The sequence below is a fragment of the Mus caroli genome, unplaced genomic scaffold (assembly GCF_978045245.1).
Source record: "Mus caroli unplaced genomic scaffold, Mus_caroli_1 scaffold_4, whole genome shotgun sequence".
Classification (NCBI taxonomy): Eukaryota; Metazoa; Chordata; class Mammalia; order Rodentia; family Muridae; genus Mus; species Mus caroli.
This window is the reverse complement of record NW_028227259.1, coordinates 109,175,355-109,194,434: the sequence shown is the minus strand read 5'-3', so window position 1 is coordinate 109,194,434 and position 19,080 is coordinate 109,175,355. Positions and strand designations below refer to the sequence as shown.

The 19,080-nt window shown below is 41.4% G+C and overlaps 1 protein-coding gene across 2 annotated transcripts in view; it reads left to right on the top strand.

Annotated features, from left to right (window-relative positions):
- Nucleotides 1-19,080, top strand: part of LOC110287941 (uncharacterized) — a 63,311-nt gene that overhangs the window by 8,870 nt on the left and 35,361 nt on the right. The window contains exons 2-3 of one of the 2 annotated variants that reach the window (XM_085836942.1): nucleotides 2,138-2,235; nucleotides 6,152-6,252. In XM_085836942.1, the coding sequence (XP_085693068.1) occupies nucleotides 2,160-2,235; nucleotides 6,152-6,252 (177 nt within the window). In that variant the 5' untranslated portion in view covers nucleotides 2,138-2,159. Of the gene's footprint in view, nucleotides 1-2,137; nucleotides 2,236-5,973; nucleotides 7,135-19,080 lie in introns of those variants that run through there. The other variant, XR_015046962.1, reaches the window with a different exon arrangement.

The following is a 19,080-nucleotide window of genomic DNA, read 5'->3' as shown; positions in this document are numbered from 1 at the left end:
TTCTGGATATATGCCCAGGAGAGGTATTGCAGGATCCTCCGGTAGTACTATGTCCAATTTTCTGAGGAACCACCAGACTGATTTCCAGAGTGGTTGTACAAGCTTGCAATCCCACCAACAATGTTGGAGTTTTCCTTTTTCTCCACATCCTCGCCAGCATCTGCTGTCACCTGAATTTTTGATCTTAGCTATTCTGACTGGTGTGAGGTGGAATCTCAGGGTTGCTTTGATTTGCAATTCCGTGATGATTAAGGATGGTGAACATTTTTTCGGTTACTTCTCAGCCATTCAGTATTCCTCAGGTGAGAAATCTTTGTTTAGCTCTGAGCCCCATTTTTTAATGGGGTTTTTTGATTTTCTGGAGTCCAGCTTCTTGATTTCTGTATATATATTGGATATTAGTCCCCTATCTGATTTTGGATTGGTAAAGAACCTTTCCCAATCTGTTGGTGGCCCTTTTGTCTTATTGACGGTATCTGTTGCCTTACAGAAGCTTTGCAATTTTATGAGGTCCCATTTGTCGATTCTCCATCTTACAGCACAAGCCATTGGTGTTCTATTCAGGAATTTTTCCCTTGTGTCCATTACTTTTGAGGCTTTTCCCCACTTTCTCCTCTATAAGTTTCACTGCCTCTGGTTTATGTGAAGTTCCTTTATCCACTTAGATTTGACCTTAGTACAAGGAGATAGGAATGGATCACTTAGCATTCTTCTACATGATAATCACTAGTTGTGCCAGTACCTTTTGTTAAAAATGCTGTCTTTTTTCCACTAGATGGTTTTGGCTCCCTTGTCAAAGATCAAGTGACCATAGGTGTGTGGGTTCATTTCTGGATCTTCAATTCTATTCCATTGGTCTACTTGTGTGTCCCTATACCAGTACCATGCAGTTTTTATCACAATTGCTCTGTAGTATAGCTTTAGGTCAGGCAAGGTGATTCCCCCAGAGGTTCTTTTATCATTGAGAAGAGCTTTTGCTATCCTAGGTTTTTTGTTCTTCCGGATCAATTTGCAGATTGCCCTTTCTAGTTCATTAGAGGATTGAGTTGGAATTTTGATGGGGATTGCATTGAATCTAGATTGCTTTTGGCAAGATAGCCATTTTTACTATATTGATCCTGCCAATCCTTGGAGATCTTTCCATCTTCTGAGATCTTCTTTAATTTCTTTCTTCAGAGAATTGAAGTTGTCATACAGATCTTTCACTTCCTTAGTTAGTCACACCAAGGTATTTTATATTATTTGTGACTATTGTGAAGGGTGTTGTTTCCCTAATTTCTTTCTCAGCCTGTTTATCCTTTTTGTACAGAAAGGCCATTGACTTGTTTGAGTTAATTTTATATCCAGCTACTTCACTGAAGCTGTTTATCAGGTTTAGGAGTTCTCTGGAATTTTGAGGGTCACTTATATATACTATCATATCATCTGCAAAAAGTGATATTTCGACTTCTTCCTTTTCCATTTGTATCCCCTTGATCTCCTTTTGTTGTTGAATTGCTCTGGCTAGGATTTCAAGTACTGTGTTGAATAGGTAGGGAGAAAGTGGGCAGCCTTGTCTAGTCCCTGATTTTAGTGGGATTGCTTCCAGCTTCTCACCATTTACTTTGATGTTGGCGACTGGTTTGCTGTAGGTTGCTTTTATCATGTTTAGGTATGGGCCTTGAATTCCTGATCTTTCCAAGACTTTTATCATGAATGGGTGTTGGATTTTGTAAAATGTTTTCTCAGCATCTGACAAGATGATCATGTGGTTTTTGTCTTCGAGTTTGTTTATATACTGGATTACGTTGATGGATTTCCATATATTAAACCATCCCTGCATCCCTGGAATGAAACCTACTTGGTCAGGATGGATGATTGTTTTGATGTGTTCTTGGATTCGGTTAGCGAGAATTTTATTCAGTATTTTTGCATTGATATTCATAAGGTAAATTGGTCTGAAGTTCTCTATCTTTACTGGGTCTTTCTGAGGTTTAGGTATCAGAGTTATTGTGGCTTCGTAGAATGAATTGGGTAGAGTACCTTTTGCTTCTATTTTGTGGAATAGTTTGTGAAGAACTGAAATTAGATCTTCTTTGAAGATCACCTGCAACTGAGGCTGTACTTCTCACCAATTGCCTTCCATGGTCTCTCACAGTGACAAGCCTCAGCTGTTGTTCATGATGTCTTCCTGCCTTCAAAACCAATTTCACCTTGGCGACTCTCTCACCTTACCAAGTACAGCTGTAGCACAAGGTACTATCTTGGCTGTCTCTGGAACAGAGTATCTTTGTGCTCTCACCAAACTCTTCCCAGAAGCTTTCACCTCAGTGATACCAGTCTCTTCTTAATCACCACTAATGTCTTAGCTCCTGCTAACCAGCATCGATTGTCTCAGAAGTTCTTTCTATTCTTTTTTTTTTTTTTAAAGATTTATTTATTTTATGTATATGAGTACATTGCAGCTGTCTTCACACCAGAAGAGTGCATTGGACCCCATTACAGATGGTTGTGAGCCACCATGTGGTTGCTGGGAATTGAACTCAGGACCTCTGGAAGAGCAGTCAGTGCTCTTAACCACTGAGCCATCTCTCCAGCCCCGGTTCTTTCTATTCTTAACTCTATAGTCAGAGCCATGTGGCCAAAGCTGTTGAGTTTTGCTGCTTATTTGGGATGGACATGGCCTTTTTTCTATTACATTATCACCAGCTTTCTGTTTTCCAACTCTCTCAGTGTCTAAGTTTGGATTTCTTGGAACTTACAGTGTAGATTGACCTTGAACTCAAGAGATCTGCATGGATCTGTCTCCTGTAATGCTGGCATGAAATGTGTGTACCACTATGCTTGGATTTAAGCATTTCTTTCCCTAGAACCTGCTTTGTACCAGATTGGCCTTGAACCCAGAGAACTGTTTGGCTTTGTCTTCAGGGATTAATGGTGTGTCCAATCATGCCTGGATTTAAATTTATCTGGATGGGATCTTACTCCAATATCTCTTGATCTGTTAACAGTCTCCTAGAATGTAACATTCAGTTCCAATTTACTTCCTGGTGTTGCTTTAATAATTGTATCATATATTTCATATTTATCCTTTCTAAGCTTGCTATACTTGTTCAAAATGCTCTTTATGGGACTTAAGCAGAGAACAATGACTCTGCTGGGATTGTTTTGAGACTTTGTTTGTGAAAGCATTTAATATAAATCTCTGTACCTTAGACTCAGGTAGACTCTTCAGACAAGGGCAAAGGGCAGCCACATTCTTCACCAAATTACCAAAAAAAAAAAAAAAAAAAACCAGACTCTAGACCACATACTAGAATTCTTCTCCACTGAGCCCTCTTGACCCAGGTCTGCACAGTTCAAATGAATATCACCAAAAAGTCATTCCTATTCTTCCTAGGCTATTGTATGAAGCCGAACTTAAAGCATTCCACTGCTTTTCAAATCCAAAGTCTCCAAATCCACACTCTTCCTGACAAAAGCATGGTCAGGTGTATCACCCTAGTGATAGGCAAACCCTAGTCCCTGGTACCAATTTCTGTCTTAGTTAGGGTTTTGCTCCTGTGAACAGACACCGTGACCAAGGGCACTCTTACAAGGGCAGTGGTTAATTTGTGCTGGACTACAGGTCCAAAGTTTCAGTCCATTATCATCAAGGCAGGAACATGGCAGCATCCAAGCAGGTATAGTCTAGGAGGAGCTGAGAGTTCTACATCTACATTTAAAGGCTGGCAGCAGAATGCTGGCTTCCAGTTTGATATGATGAGGGTCTTAATGTACACACAGTGACATACCTACTCCAACAAGGCCATACCTCCCTATAGTGCCAATTTCTGGGCCAAGCATATATAAATGATCACACTATGAATCTGTATATTTTAAAAAATAAAAATTATAAATATAAAACAAATATTTTTAACATTTATTTTATGTGAGTACATTTTAACTCTCTTTAGACACACCAATAGAGGGCTTCTGATTCCATTACAGATGGTTATCAGCCACCATGTGTGTTGGTATCACCACATCTGAAACCCATGACATCACATGGGGGGGCTTGCACACATGTTGCCAAAGCAACAGCCACCATATTTCTAGAATCTACTTGACTCACCTCCCACCTTTACCTGTGATTACATCATCATCCATATATGAAGAAAGCACTCACCCCCTGTTCTCTGGCTCTCTTCCCGCCATTCTTTCCACTGCCACCTTGCCTCTCTCTCTGTCTGTCTCTCTCTCAATAAACCTCATGTGGAACTTTTTGGAATGGTGTGGTCCTTCTGAAGCCATGCAGTGTTCAAGATCATAACAATGTGGTTGCTGGAAATTGAAATCAGGACCTCAGGAAGAGCAGGCAGAGTTCTTAACCTCTGAGCCATCTCTTCAGCCAGAAACAGAAATTTTTATGCAAAGTATGTAATGAAAATTGTTTTTATTTGGTATCTGTCATATTGTAAATCAGCAATTATTTAAAAAACAGAATATAACAGCAAACTAAATTATAGATACCAAGCCCCAAACTAAGGTTAGTAAGTACTGCATGTTAGTTCATCTCATCTCTAATAATGCTCAAAGATAATTAATATTTTTGACCCAAAAATGGAGAATTTCCCTAGATAATCTTGCATTCATTGGCTACTAGTGGCTGTATGTGTACTTTGACAGGTCTGTCCCTTGCGTTTCTAGTATTTACTGTCATAACTTCTTCATTCATTCTTTTTCCACAAACGGAATGTACTCATCAGTAATATGCATGTTTTTAAATATCTTAAACATTGATGCATAATGTAAGAAAATATCCTGTTTGGCTCTTAGTTTAGACTCCATGTTCCTGTTGGCCCTTTTCAGTCATTTCTTCTAGCCCCTCTCCAGTCTTTTGTGATTCTGCTGACCACAGAATCCCTCTCTAGCAACGACCCACAGCTGCCATAGTAGGCTAGTACTTAGCTAGGAAACCTTCATTCTCCTTTCTGCCCTCCACTCTGGACTCTCTAGAGTTACTACCCTCAGTCCTCCTGCTGCCTGCCCACATGAGCTGCCCAACTACCAAACCTATTCTCCACTCCCTAGGGACTCAGGCTTTGGGCAATGATGCAGAGATGTCCTAGCTCATTGCTGCCACCTATAGTAAATTCTCCATCTGGCCTTATTCCCATTCACTTCTCAGTCAGTTTATCTTGTCTTAATTTACTGGGATAGAGTCTTAGCAGGATAAATTTGCCCGAAATCCATCTTGTCTTGACTACCTCCCAACCTGCTGGAGTTAAGACAGGATACCACTACATTTGGCTTAATGTTTAAAAATTGTATGTACTCCCAGCACTTGGGAGGCAGAGGCAGGCGGATCTCTGAGTTCGAGGCCAGCCTGGTCTACAGAGTGAGTTCCAGGACAGCTGGGCTACACAGAGAAACCCTGTCTCGAAAAACCAAAAAAAAAAAAAAAAAAAATTGTATGTACATAGAGAATTTAGGAAGATTGTCATGGTGGTTTGAATATGCTTGACAGAGAGAATAGTAGAATTAGGAGATTTGTCCTTGTTTGGGGAAGTGCATCACTGTGGGAGTAGGCTTTGAAGCTCTGTCCAGTGCAGAAGAGACAGATTTCTCCTAGCAAACTTCAGAACAAGATGTAGAAATGTCAGCTACACCTGAGCCATACCTGCATGGATGGTGCAATACTCCTGCTAACTGATGATGGACTGAACCTCTGAACTTATAAGCCAGCTCCAATAAATGTCCTTTGTAAGAGTTCTGAGTCATAGGGCCTCTTCACAGCAATAAATCCAAAACTAGGACCATGTATATATTTGTGAGACCAAGTCTCTTGGCTTGTACTCAGTGGTTATCCAGACTGATTTGGCAGTGATTTCCATGCCACTGCACTGTCCCAGCATTATAGTTGCAGTGTGGCCACCCTCATGCTGGTGTTCAGTGGTTGCACATGCATGTGCAGCAAACAGTTCAGTGACTGAGTTTTGTCTTTCTCCTCAGTTGTCCTGGTCTGTTCTTCTGGGTTAATGGTTAGACCACGTGTGAGAGCCAAACCCTAGGAGAGCCACACTGAAACAGACGCTCCCAGCATGAACTCAGAAGGAACATAAGTGATCACTGTGTGTCAGGCCCTGACTCTGTGGCCTTCTGCTGTCCTGACCTTCTTAATCACTTCCAGAATCCAGTACCAGAGAGAAGAGAAATGGAGTAATCACCTTGACAGCTTTGATGATTAGAGCCTCTGCAGGAAGTGGAAGACATACTCCAGAGACTCTACAAGTAAATGCTTGTGTGTCAAGAGTTCCCTGTCTGCTGTTTTTCCCTTCCACTCCTCCCTGGCATCAGTAGAATAGCTCACTACGAACGCAGTAGATTCATATGCATTTTTTTATAATAATTTCTATTTTATAAAATGAAATGGTATTTTCACTAATAGCTGTGAAGGACTGGGATAATAACGCAGACTACTAGGTTGGAGTTGAGCTTAATTCTCCCAATTATGAGGAAATATAGATATTTGAAAAATGTCCTTATTTTCTCTGGGAATTTATTTCATGGTGTCCATGAGAGACATGATTAGGCATTGCTGACATGACATTTAGTCTATACGTTGACTCTCTTTTTTCTTCCTATATTTTCCCCTCTCTCTTTGTTTTTAAAGTAATGTTAAATGATACATGTCATTGCTTTGGGAACACAAGAACATGCCAAACCAAACAGCAACAGAAGTGAAGTAAGAACAGGGTAGAATTTAATGACAGTGAAACAGAAAAAATACACAATGACTACATCAAACAATAAAATGTTGAGCTGGTTGTTGGAAGAGATAATTCACTGTTAGCAACCTCACCAAAGAAAAGTACATAGCAATAAAATTAGAGACAATGATGAGATATTAAAATAGATATTAATAAAGATTAGAAATTTATAAGGGTATATCTTAGTAACTTACGTTCTCCATTCCAAGTAGAGGGAAAAATCAGTCTTACATTCTAGCTCAGGCTGGTTTGCAACTCTCTATGTAACACAGGCTTTCATTCAACTTGCAAACCTTGGGTCTCAGGGTATGAGTTCTGAGCCTATAGTAGTATATCCATAGTACTGCCCTTTCTGAAGTACTGTAATTGTTCCATTAAAAAAAATGAGAGTTTCACAATTTCAGATGTGTCACATTGTAAATGTACCTCAAGCTGTCTATGAGATTTTCAATACTGTGTCAGTGTGTCTGCATTTCTGTCCATACTGTGGAATCAATCATGGTATTTTCCTTGTTCCCTCACTGAACCTGAGGAATGACCTGAAGCTTTGTAATTCAGCTAAAACACTGACCAGCAAGCCCCAGGGACACTTCTGCCTCCCTCTTCCAATTAGCAGACTTTCCCTGGATCCTGGCATCCAAACTCAGTACCTCATACCTACCCAGTCAGGCAAGTCCCTGCCCCTGCCTCCCCTTTCTTTGTGTGTATTTGGACTCCAACAAAAGGTAACTTCAACAAATGCTTATAAATCTTTAGTTCTTTGTGAATTTCTAGAATTTTATACATATGATAGATTTTAATTATAGTCAACCTCACTCAGCCTTCAGTCACCTTCTGAAAGGATTCCCCTCAGAGTCCCACACCAACTGCAACTTCCTCCTCCTCCTTTTCTTTGTCTCTCTTTCCTTCTGCCCTCCCCATCCCCATTCCTCTCCTTCTTTTTCAGTAACCCACAAAGGGGTCCATTTAGCACTGCCCATAAGAGTACTGTCCTCAGAGTAAAATCCTCCCCTGGGTAGCCAACACACCAAGGATCACTGTCCTAAAGAAAACTGACTTTCACTCCCCTGGCAGTCAGTCATCAAGTGTCCATATCTCCTCATCTAGGGGTGGGGTGTAGGGTGAGGAGAGGTCCAGGGGCAGGGGCAATTTGTATGTCCTTCCCCAATCCATGCTAGAATGTTAAAACTGATTGAGTAGTGAAACTTACTCTTCAACCTTTAACTTTACCTGGTCTAGGATGTGTCCGATGCTGTACAAACAGCACAATCTTATCCATGTGAGCAGTCCATGCTTAATCACCCTGCCCTCCTCTTGTTCTCTTGGAGATAAGAATTCAAATTTTAGCCAAGGTGCACAATCCCAATTCCCCTCCTTAGCTTCTCAGTTACAAAGATTACAATCATGAACACTGAATTGTTTCTCACATGTGATCAATAGACTACCCAATACCAAGGATGTCCATGAGCTAAAGACAGTGTATTGTTCTCTTCATAACTGTGTCCATTATAAAGAAGTTGTGTGTGCACATGTACATATATACATTTATGTATGTTTGTGTGTGTAAGTATGTACATAAAGCTGTGTGTATATTTATGTATGTTTGTGAATGTCTGCATATGTGGATTTGTATGTATAAGTATGTGTGTGTGTGCATGCACACATGTGCAGATGTATAGGTGCTATCACACAAGCTTGGACTAAGTCTCTGAGAGAACAACCTTCAGCATTGGTCTTCACCTTTATCTTGTTGGAGACAGAGTCTCTGATTGTTCACTGCTGTGTATGGAAGGTTAGCAGCCTCATAGCTTCTGGAGATTCTCCTGGCTCTGTCTCCTTTCTCCACAGTGCACTACAGTTAGAGATTCCCTCCATCACTCCCACCTTTATGTTAGTTCTGTGGGTTAAACTTCAGTCCTATCCCATGCACTGCAAATGCTTCCCCTATTCAACCAGCCTCATATTATTCTACCTACAGAGATTCATGATTACAGTGAAATTAATGGAATGGAGACCAAATGAACAACATGCCAGGAACCATCATATAACAAGCTATTGACTAATAGATTATCTTCCTGAGATGGGTCTGTCTTGGATCAAAAAAAAAAAAAAAAACAAAAAAAAAACATAACATTTTGCTCTGATAGGCAATGCCCTGGAACAATCCATTTAGGACAAATTATTGCTATTAATTTGAGTTTCCTGTTATTATTAAATATATACTAATTACTAGGTATTAACCCACCCTTTTGAACAGATCTCTGAAGAAGTAGGAACACATACTGTCTTGTATTGATGCTTTATATGCGATTAGATGTCTACTTAATACTTTGTTTTGTTTTGTTTTTTAGAGACAGGATTTCTCTGTGTAGCCCTGGCTGTCCTGGAACTCACTCTGTAGACCAGGCTGTCCTGGAACTCAGAAATCTACCTGCCTCTGCCTCTCGAGTGCCGGAATTAAAGGCGTGCGCCACCAACGCGGATGTCTACTTAATTCTTCATGATTGTCCCATAAGAATTCCTAAAATTATATCAGTATCGATTAAGCTCTCCTATAGGAGGATGGTTATTAGGTCTTTCTGATATTCAAAACAGCAATGAGAACTCGGCCAGTCTAAAAGTGTCACCAGTGAATTGGTTTCAGATAGTAAGCAGGGATTCTACTATTCACAGGATATTCCAAAAGGCTAAAACTATTAATCAAATGTCATGAAAAGGGAACTATGATTTATTATGTGTTATAAAAGAAGATTAAATATTACAGGGTTTATGTAATTAAACATTTACTAATAATTTTGTTCTGCTTTTTGACTATCCATGAACCTGTAGAGCTGTGACAGTTCATGAATGTTTAGCCAGATAATTACTCCTAATGGACATGCATGTAAACATTCTGTGATATAAACATTTTATTCAATCTCTAATAGTGAAATTGATAACTTTTGAAGTTGAGCTTAATACTGGGTGTGTTGTATGTGTGGACAACCTTACATTTTTAGAGACTTAGGGATAACAATGTCTAATTAAAAATGCACTTGCCCATAAGAATTGTTTTGTGTATATATATATATATATATATATACACACACACACACACACAGATATGTATATATATCTATCTATATACATGTGTATATATATATGTGTGTGTATGCATATATATCTATATATACATATCTATCTCTCCATATATATATATATATATTTATTTATATATGTGTGTATAGATAGATAGACAGACAGACAGACAGACATAACTCTCCATAAGCAGTTTCCTGCAGTTTTTGTTGTCAAAAGCAGCTACTTTCTGTGTTAGGGCGTCAGTGACTGACTACATGATGTTAAGGTGGAAATTAAGCTGCAGAGCAGTCTAAACAATGATTAATTCTGGGAATGGAAAATGATCCAACAGGGAAAAGTGTTCTAACATGGCCATTTCGTTTTCTCCTCTCCCTTCTTCATTTCTTTAGAGATATGCGGGTCTTTGAGTGTGTTAATTCATCCCCTAGAATACATGACTTGAAAATGACCAAATAGTAACTGTTATTAACATGGCTTCATGTCAAACCTGACCTGAGCCTCACTCTACTGTCTTGTTAGGAGAGAAACCCCCATCTTCTCCCAGGTGCCCATATTTTGGCTCTTTGTGATAGTGATATAACATAATGGTATATTGCTGGAGTAAGCTAGTTCACCAATGACAGTTACTATGTTCGTGTTGATACTGATGATCATTGGTGCTTTAGCCTAGATGCAAAAGGACCAGGATAGCAATGGAGCTGGTCACTGAGCATCCCTTGTTGTTCATGGATGAGCTCACCACTGACTTAGACTTCAGAACTACAACTGATATCATCTTAGTCCTGGAAGGTGTTGGAGGATATTCTCTGTCCACTCACATTAGGGCAGTGGAAGGCCTGTCATTGGATAGGAGAAGGGAGGCTGAGCTAGGAGTTGGCAGGACTGGGAGAGAGATCTCAGGAGGAGGAGGAGAAGGAGGAAGCCAACAGAGAGGCAGACAGACAAGAAGAACAGCTGCAATTACCTGAGATTTTCACAAGGGTAGAATAATTGGGGTAAAGCTTTATCATTATCAGTTGGTTCTGAAATTATTTAGTGGCATTTTGTGAATCATGATTATATTGAAACATAAATCTAATTGGTTAACTATTAAGCTTTAAGAGTCTTGTTTCTCTCAGGAAATTAGGTGGTGCTATGGCTGATCATGGGGTGCATGGGCGTTGCTTGGTAGTGAAGTAAACTCGGGAGGGGGAGGGGGCACCGGAGAGATGGTTAGCAGAGGGACACTGAGCGAGATGGCACGGTGGAGGCCCTGTGGCCCCTCAGTGCCAAAGAGTTGGCAGGCAGAGGGACTGCCAAGTGAGAGTTCCTGCAGGGCCATAGTGACTCCTTATGGCCCCAAGCAGGAGCTCTGTAGCTGCTGGTTGCCTTGCAGGCATTAGCACTGGAACATGCAGGCTCTCTTTTTAAATATTTCCCAGAAGGTATGTGCTAAAGGGCCATTAAGGGTTTGGTTTTTCTTTTGTTTTTACATTTTTCTTTTTTTTAATTAGATTTTTTCTTTATTTACATTTCATTTTTTGTTGTTTTGTTTTGTTTTTGTATGTTTTTCAAAACAGGGTTTCGCTGTGTATCCCTGGCTGTCCTGGAACTCACTCTGTATACCAAGCTGGCCTCAAACTCAGAAATCTGCCTGCCTCTGCCTACCAAGTGCTAGAATTGAAGGCGTGCACCACCATGCCCGGCCATTTGTTTTTTTAAAGAATTTATTTATTATGTGTAAGTACATTGTAGCTGTCTTTAGACACCAGAAGAGGGCATCATATGTCAGTATGGATGGCTGTGAGCCACCATGTGGTTGCTGGGTTTGAACTCAGGACCTCCTGAAGAGCAGTCAGTGCTCTTACCCACTGAGCCATCTTAACAGCCCCTCTATTAACATTTCAAATGCTATCCCCTTTCCTAGTTTCCTCTTGAAAATGTCCTATCCCCTCCCTTATCCCTCTGCTCATCAACCCACCCATTCCTGCTCCTTGGCCCTGGCATTCCCCTATACTGGGGCATAGAACCTTCCCAGGATCAAGGGCATCTCCTCCCATTGATAAGTCCTTTAAGGTTTTAGTAACTTAATACCCAGTCGATTGTGTGAATTTTTTGTGAAGGAGATTCTAAAGTAGACAACAGACCTCTTGTTTACTAGTGGGAAACTTCAACCAAGAAAGAAGAGACACCAGGAATATAGCCTAGAGCATAGGATGAGTGACTGTGGAGAAGGTGGAGCACTGCTTTAAATAGAACGTCCCTAAACCCTCAAGCATGGGACAAGTGAGCTGGGGCTGAGTGGAGAGGTCTGAACCGAGTGATGGATGCAGAGGAAACAGGTTTCTAAGATTGGTTTCTGAACACAAAGAAGAATGAAGTAAAAGAAGTGATATGTCCTGCGCTCAAAAATGAACTCTGTGGCTGAAGAATTTGTAGGAAACATTGTCTTATTAATAGTTTAACCCGGGCGTGGTGGTGCACCCCTTTAATCCCAGCACTTGGGAGGCAGAGGCAGGCGAAATGTAAACCATAAACCTGTTGCTTGGCTTTTTTGATGCTTTTCCTCAGAATAGGAAACTTATATTAAAAGTTTTATTTTGCCAATAGTTTTAAAATTGAAATGAGGTTATCACTGGAGCCCTGAGCAGAATGATCAAGTGGTTAGCAATATGAATCATATTATCAGAACAATAAAAACCAATTCCTAGCAGGGCGTGGTGGCGCACGCCTTTAATCCCAGCACTCGGGAGGCAGAGGCAGGCGGATTTCTGAGTTTGAGGCCAGCCTGGTCTACAAAGTGAGTTCCAGGACAGCCAGAGCTACACAGAGAAACCCTGTCTCGAAAAAACAAAAAACAAACAAAAAAAAAAACAAAAAACAAAAAACAAAAACCAATTCCTGAAGAGGCAGAAACTGTATGTGATGAAAGGGACTGTGCATACAGTCATAATATCAATAAATGCCCTATCACTAGCACTCAATCTCAGATAAATTTGCAGATCACCTGGTGTTCCTGTGAGTGATCCAATTCAATGTCCCAGAGCTACAGTGTCTGGGGATCTACAGTATCAATAAAATTCTGGTGGACTGTGAACCCCTGATATTCCACATGATAAGGAGCTATAGACTTTTAAATAGAAGCATGGATCTTGGTTTGTCACTCAGGTATATAATATAAAGGAGATGAGATGTTTATAAGGAAAATTCAACATGAAATGACTAGAAAGAGAATGCCTTCAGGGGTGAAATGTTCTGTGTAGAATTCAAGGTTGCAGTGTCCAGTAACTTAGCATGTATCCCTCTGTTAATTTGAAGAGGGGATGCACCGTTATCTTCTCCATCATCCAGTCTCAGTACTCCATCTTCAGATTTTTTGATAGCCTCACCTTAGTGGCTTCAGAGAAAATTATGTTTCATGGACCTGCACAGGATGTTTGAAGTACTTCAGATCTGCAGGGATGGTCATCTATTGTTATGAGAGCTTCTTCATTCACAGGATCTACAAAGGACAACAGGGGATTTCAGGGATGCAAACTTAACTGTGTGTGGGTTTCTCAACTTTAAATACCAGTGATTAAATTTGTGGCAGGGTTTTTGTTAGGTTAATAGTCCTGGCTTTATATTTAGGTTTTCTTCCTTCTCTAGTCCTGCATGCATGTTTTTTTCTTACTGAACCGTTTATGTTTCCCTGTTTTGGTGACCCTCTTAGTCAACATGCTGGCTTCAGGCCCACTTATTCATCCTTTGAACAGCTTGGGAAATGACCAAGTAGCAGATGGTTATTTTCAGTTTTCCCCTAGGGTATGATCTGACTGTAAGGTGCTGTGGAGATGTCACTTAACTCATGAGTCTGTGCTAATTTCAGATTCAAGCCTTGCTTGATGGTTATAAAGATTAAATCTATACCTCACACTATCCCCTTTTTGGGTCTCCTATCTGCATGGAACGGGTCTCTGGTTGTGGGTGGATAAGGAGTCAAAGAATGAGAAACAGAGGCGACACACGAGATTGTGTATAATCTGAATGTAATTTGTCAAATCGAGTATCAAACTTTTTATGCAGTAGAAAATAGGGAAGTTGGGTGACCCACCGGCCAGCTACAAATAAATAGGTTTTAGGATTCTTACACAAAACAGGAATGCAACCATGGAAGGACTGGCAGGAACCAACTGGGCTAAAATTCAATGTTTAACAACTGGTATCAAAAACAACTCCACGTAAGGTCCACTTGATCTTAGAAGCCAGGGTCAAGGGCCCTTGCCATAGTTCCTATTCTAGTCTATTGTATAGTCCACGTTCCCTCTAGAACATTGTATATACTTGTTGTTTTGTTTTGTTTGTTTTGGGGGGGGGGTTTCGAGACTGGGTTTCTCTGTATAGCCCTGGCTGTCCTGGAACTCACTCTGTAGACCAGGCTGGACTCAACTCAGAAATCCGCCTGCCTCTGCCTCCCGAGTGCTGGGATTAAAGGCTTGGGCCACCAAGCCTGGTGTAAATAGTTGTATATGGGTGTAACTCAGCTATCTATAGTTCTAAGTATCTACTCTGGTTCCTCCTTAGGTTACACACTTCCTTCTTCCTAGATAATGGTAAATTTCTGTGTAGAGCAGTGACTCAGCTATCCATGCCCAAGGTCGGATCAAGGACTGCCTAGAATCTAAGTTAGCTATATGTCAAAAAATCAATCCTTAGGAGCACTTGTGATAAAGCAATATTAAGGGAAAGCACACAGATCTGTTTACGAACTAAAGCAAGGACATTGGAGCATTCTTTATACAGGATGACACGATTCCCAGAGACTAAGTGTCCATGAACTTTTCGCCTAGGGACAGTGCCCAGGTTTTCAGGGCCTGTTGCGCTTGTCACTACTGGAGTGGATGTAGCAAATCTGACTTCATATTTTTGGTATGTCTGGTTTTGTCAGGGTCAGATTGTATGGAGAGTGCTTTCCATGCAGTCAGCTTCATCTTTTAGAAATGTGGATACAGTTATGGAGGAGTCTCTGACTCTAAATATAGGCTTAACACTTTGCTTTCCAGCACTGTTTATTTGTTAGTGATTAATCATTGTCATTGTAAATGTGCAATATGTTTGAATCTATGGAGTCAAATAAAAATGTATGTGGAGTTCAAATGTTTGTTTCCCAGGAAGACTACGAATGTATACATCAAGGCTACATCTATTGTAAGTCTGTATCTAGTCTATGTCTATTTATTGTATTGAAAGATCCTGACAGAATGTAAAAGGTCACAGAAGCCCTGAAATTGCAAAATAGATTTCATTGTTAGCAGAACTAGCTTCACTGATTTAGAAAAATAGAGGTGCACAATGCTCTGGCTGCTCCTAGACCCCCTGTGTCTGCCAATGTTCTGACCGTTCCTTCAACCCATGTGTGTGCCCACTGATGATCCTTGAACCCATGTGTGTGCCCACTGATGATTCTTGAACCCATGTGTGTGCTCACTGATGATCCTTGAACCCATGTGTGTGCCCACTGATGAGCCCTTGCCAAGTGTTTGTGATATTGGTTGCTAGGATAGAGTCAGAAAATCTCCCAAGCAACCACTGCCAGAGCCAATCCAGAGTTGCTGCACCTGCACCAGACTCTTTCCTTGTACCCCTCCCATACCCATTTCTTGAGAAATCATTTTAGAATAGACATTGTTTAGATCTGGAAATCCCCAATTCCCACCTTCTTCTTCCCCCCCTGAGTGACTATAAAAACTGGGACCCCTTTTTCCTCAGGGTCAACTCCTCTATCCCTGCGTGGGATACGAGTCGTCCCCAGAGCTCTGGCTTTCCCCCAATAAAGCCTCCTATGGTTTGCATCAAGCTTGGTTTCTCGGGGGTCCTTGCAGAATCGCTGCCGCAGACCCTCTGGGCCCCTTTGTCTGCGTGGAACGTGTCTCTCGACGTGGGTGGGCAAAGCGTAGGATGGGTGACAGACAGATGCACACAGGAGAGGTTCTGTGTAATCTGAATGTATTGACAACTCGAGCATCAGACTTTTTTTTTTTTTTTTTTTTTTTTTTGGATTTTCGAGACAGGGTTTCTCTGTATAACCCTGGCTGTCCTGGAACTCACTTTGTAGACCAGGCTGGCCTTGAACTCAGAAATCTGCCTGCCTCTGCCTCCCAAGTGCTGGGATTAAAGGCGTGCGCCACCACCACCCGGCGCATCAGACTTTTTATGCAGAAGACAATAAGGAAGTTGGGTGACATACCCACAAGTTACAAATGAGGTAACTGGAATTTTACATAAAACAGAGGAATGCAAACACGAAAGGCCTAACGGAACCACCTGGAATAGCATTCATTGATAACAACTGGGATCAACAAGGGCTCCACCTAAGATTCACTAATCTTAGAAGCCAGGGTCAAGGGCTTCGCACCCTTGCCATAGTTCCTATTTTAGTCTATTGTATAGTCCACCTTACCCTTAGGCCATTGTAAATATGTGTGTATGGGTGTAACTCTGCTATAGTTCTAAGTATCTATTCTGGTTTCTCCTTCGGTCTGAAACTTCCTTCTTCTTTAATGATGGTAAATTCCTGTGTAAGGGAGGGACTTAGGCTTTACATTCTTACTGAATTTCAAGCCCATGGTCTTGCTCAAGGACGTTCTAGTGAAAGACCCACAACGTGAGGACTCCCCCACGTTCTGACTCAGGAGAGGCGACACCCCAAAATCACCCACAAGAAACGGTCTTGCTGCAAATTGCAAGAGGATTTTTATTCAAGAGCGCTCTCGGGCCCATGGTCATACACCACGCAGGGGTAGAGGACCATGGCACCCCGAGTAGCTGAGTAAGGGGGTATTTAAAGGAAGAAACCACAACTCAAGGAGGTGGGGAGGGCGTTGTTGGAAAATACCAAAAATACCAGTTAAGAGTCAAAAGGAAGTATAAAGTCACAAGTGTCAGGTTATCTCTCAAGACAGTTTCTAAGAGCCCCTAACAATCTAAGAGCCCCTAAAGATAGCACATTTGCATTGCAGGTTCCAGTAATGGTCAGGGTGCCATTCTTTGAATGAACACTCTTTGAACCCAGGAAGTGGGTGGGTGGAGGAAGGAATGTCGCTATCTGTTTTATGACCAGCACCTGGAGCACTAAGCCACAACAGCCACACTCCCAAGCCTGGGCCCAAAAGCCTCGAATTTTGTTACTTCTTCACTAGGACTGTTGGAACACTGGTGGAAGACTTTAGCTATGTCAGAATTCAATCTTAAAAGGCACTTATAATAGGAAAATATTGAAAGAGAGCAGGTGGATCCATACACTAGACTAACTCGGGAATGGAAAATTAATGTATGGGTTAGAGGGAACGCCAGACTCCAGGAGGGAGTTTCTGTGAAACTCTTTTGGCTCCAGAGTTCTTTTTAAGCCTCTCAGCTTGTCAAAACTGACTCGAACAGAGCGCTTGGCAGGGATCCACTATTATCCCAAGGCTTGAGTGAGGGGCTCCCTTCGGGGTCTGTCAGTATATGTGTATATGTATAGATAGTATCAGCATAAACATGTGGGCACCTTTCAGAGCCCAGAGCTGCCAGTGTCTTATGAGAGAGGATTACAAATCTATGAAATGCAGTTCTCCAGTGACTCAGGTGCATTGGGTTGAGGGTGAAAGATAATTGAATGTGTACATATAAATAAATGGGAAAAGAGTCTGTGATTGCTCCCATTTTTTTCTCCTGTGTGATTGTGATGAGTAATGGGGGAAGAATATGGATAAATAACAGTACTTATACCCCGTAGGATATATGGTGGAATTTCAAAAGGAGTACACAAGAGATTGTGATGTCAAACTGTGTCCTGGAGGTCTCTTGAAATCCTGTGTAATAGACTGGCCTTTGTGTGGGCTGTGCTGATCCAAACCACAGCTTTCCCTAATGCTGTAGCTCCTGTTGCTTGTCAGCCTGTCCTGTCCACTTCAGTTTCTCTGTTGGCTTTTGCTCAAGGGAGTTGTTTGCCTCTTAAATTTCATATGCATCTGCAACAATTACAGTCTTCACCCAAGAAATTGAAACTGAGGCAACATTGAAACACATTTGTGAGCTTTCATTCCCCAGTGTGCTCTTGAGCATGAGCAGCAACTTGGGCAGCTTCTGCAGGGGATCCTCCTCCAGCCTCTATCTTGTTCCTGGAAGTTGGCAGCCATCCATGGCTTAGTACCCAGCAGCAAGCAGGCTTCCCCCAGCTTGAGGCTGTGTAACTTGTGCATACATAACCAAAGTTTGTCTTCACCTTAAAGCACTTTTCATTTCACCATGAAGTTGGATATGATCCTTTCATGTGAATAAACTTAAAATCTTAAAAAAAAATTGGTTTAATTACTTAGGTCTCTTAAAAATGAAACTTCAAAACTATGGCTCAAGACTTGCCATCTATAAGGGTTAATAAACAAAGCCAAGCCCTGGATTCCCAGCCAGCATGTTGCTTGTACTGCCGTTTGAATGTGAGGTCCCCAACTTTAGCACACACTTGGAACTTCTTTCACTGTGAGACAGAAGCCTGCAGAGCTCTTCATGGGCGTTGTTCTTGTCTACAACAAGCCTTAGCCAGAAAATTAGGAAGTTGCGATCACCTATTTCTTTCATAGGCATTAGAAAATGCAAACTCTGATTATTAAAATGAATAATTAGTAAGTAAACCTTCATTTTGTAGCTACAGATCCTCATACAATGGCTTATTTGATTACAACGTGCTAAGATATGGACACCAATAAAACAGAATCTCAATTTCTATGAACATACCCGTGTAGCTGCTTGTATTCTTATGTTAATTTTGATCCCCAAAAGTGCTCACAAAAGTGTCCATATGTAAGATGCTCAGGGATGCTCCAGGTTGATTCCGACTGGTAAGGAAAGATGCTGACAACTAATGGCTGGGCAGGGCAGGAAGAGGAGAGAGTTTTATGATTCACAGGCTGGGGAGAGATAAGGAGGAAGAGAAGGAGATTTGGCATGTGCTGGGGGAGGGTCAGGAGATACCACCCATGAGAAGGTGAGGAATAAAGAGCATAGCCACCATGTAGGAGCCAGGGAATAGTGGCCCTGAAAGGGCTGCCTGACTGTGTGACGGACAGTAAAGTTTGGTAAGCAATAACTTAGGAATGTCAAAGGGAGGTAGATTGGCCATAGAGGGGCCAGGAAGTGGCCCTGCCATTGAGTTGTTTTAGGCATATAAAATGTTCCTGGTGTGTGTGTGTGTGTGTGTGTGTGTGTGTGTGTGAGTGTGTGAGTGTGAGGTTTTAGGCATATAAAATGTTCCTGGGGTGTGTGTGTGTGT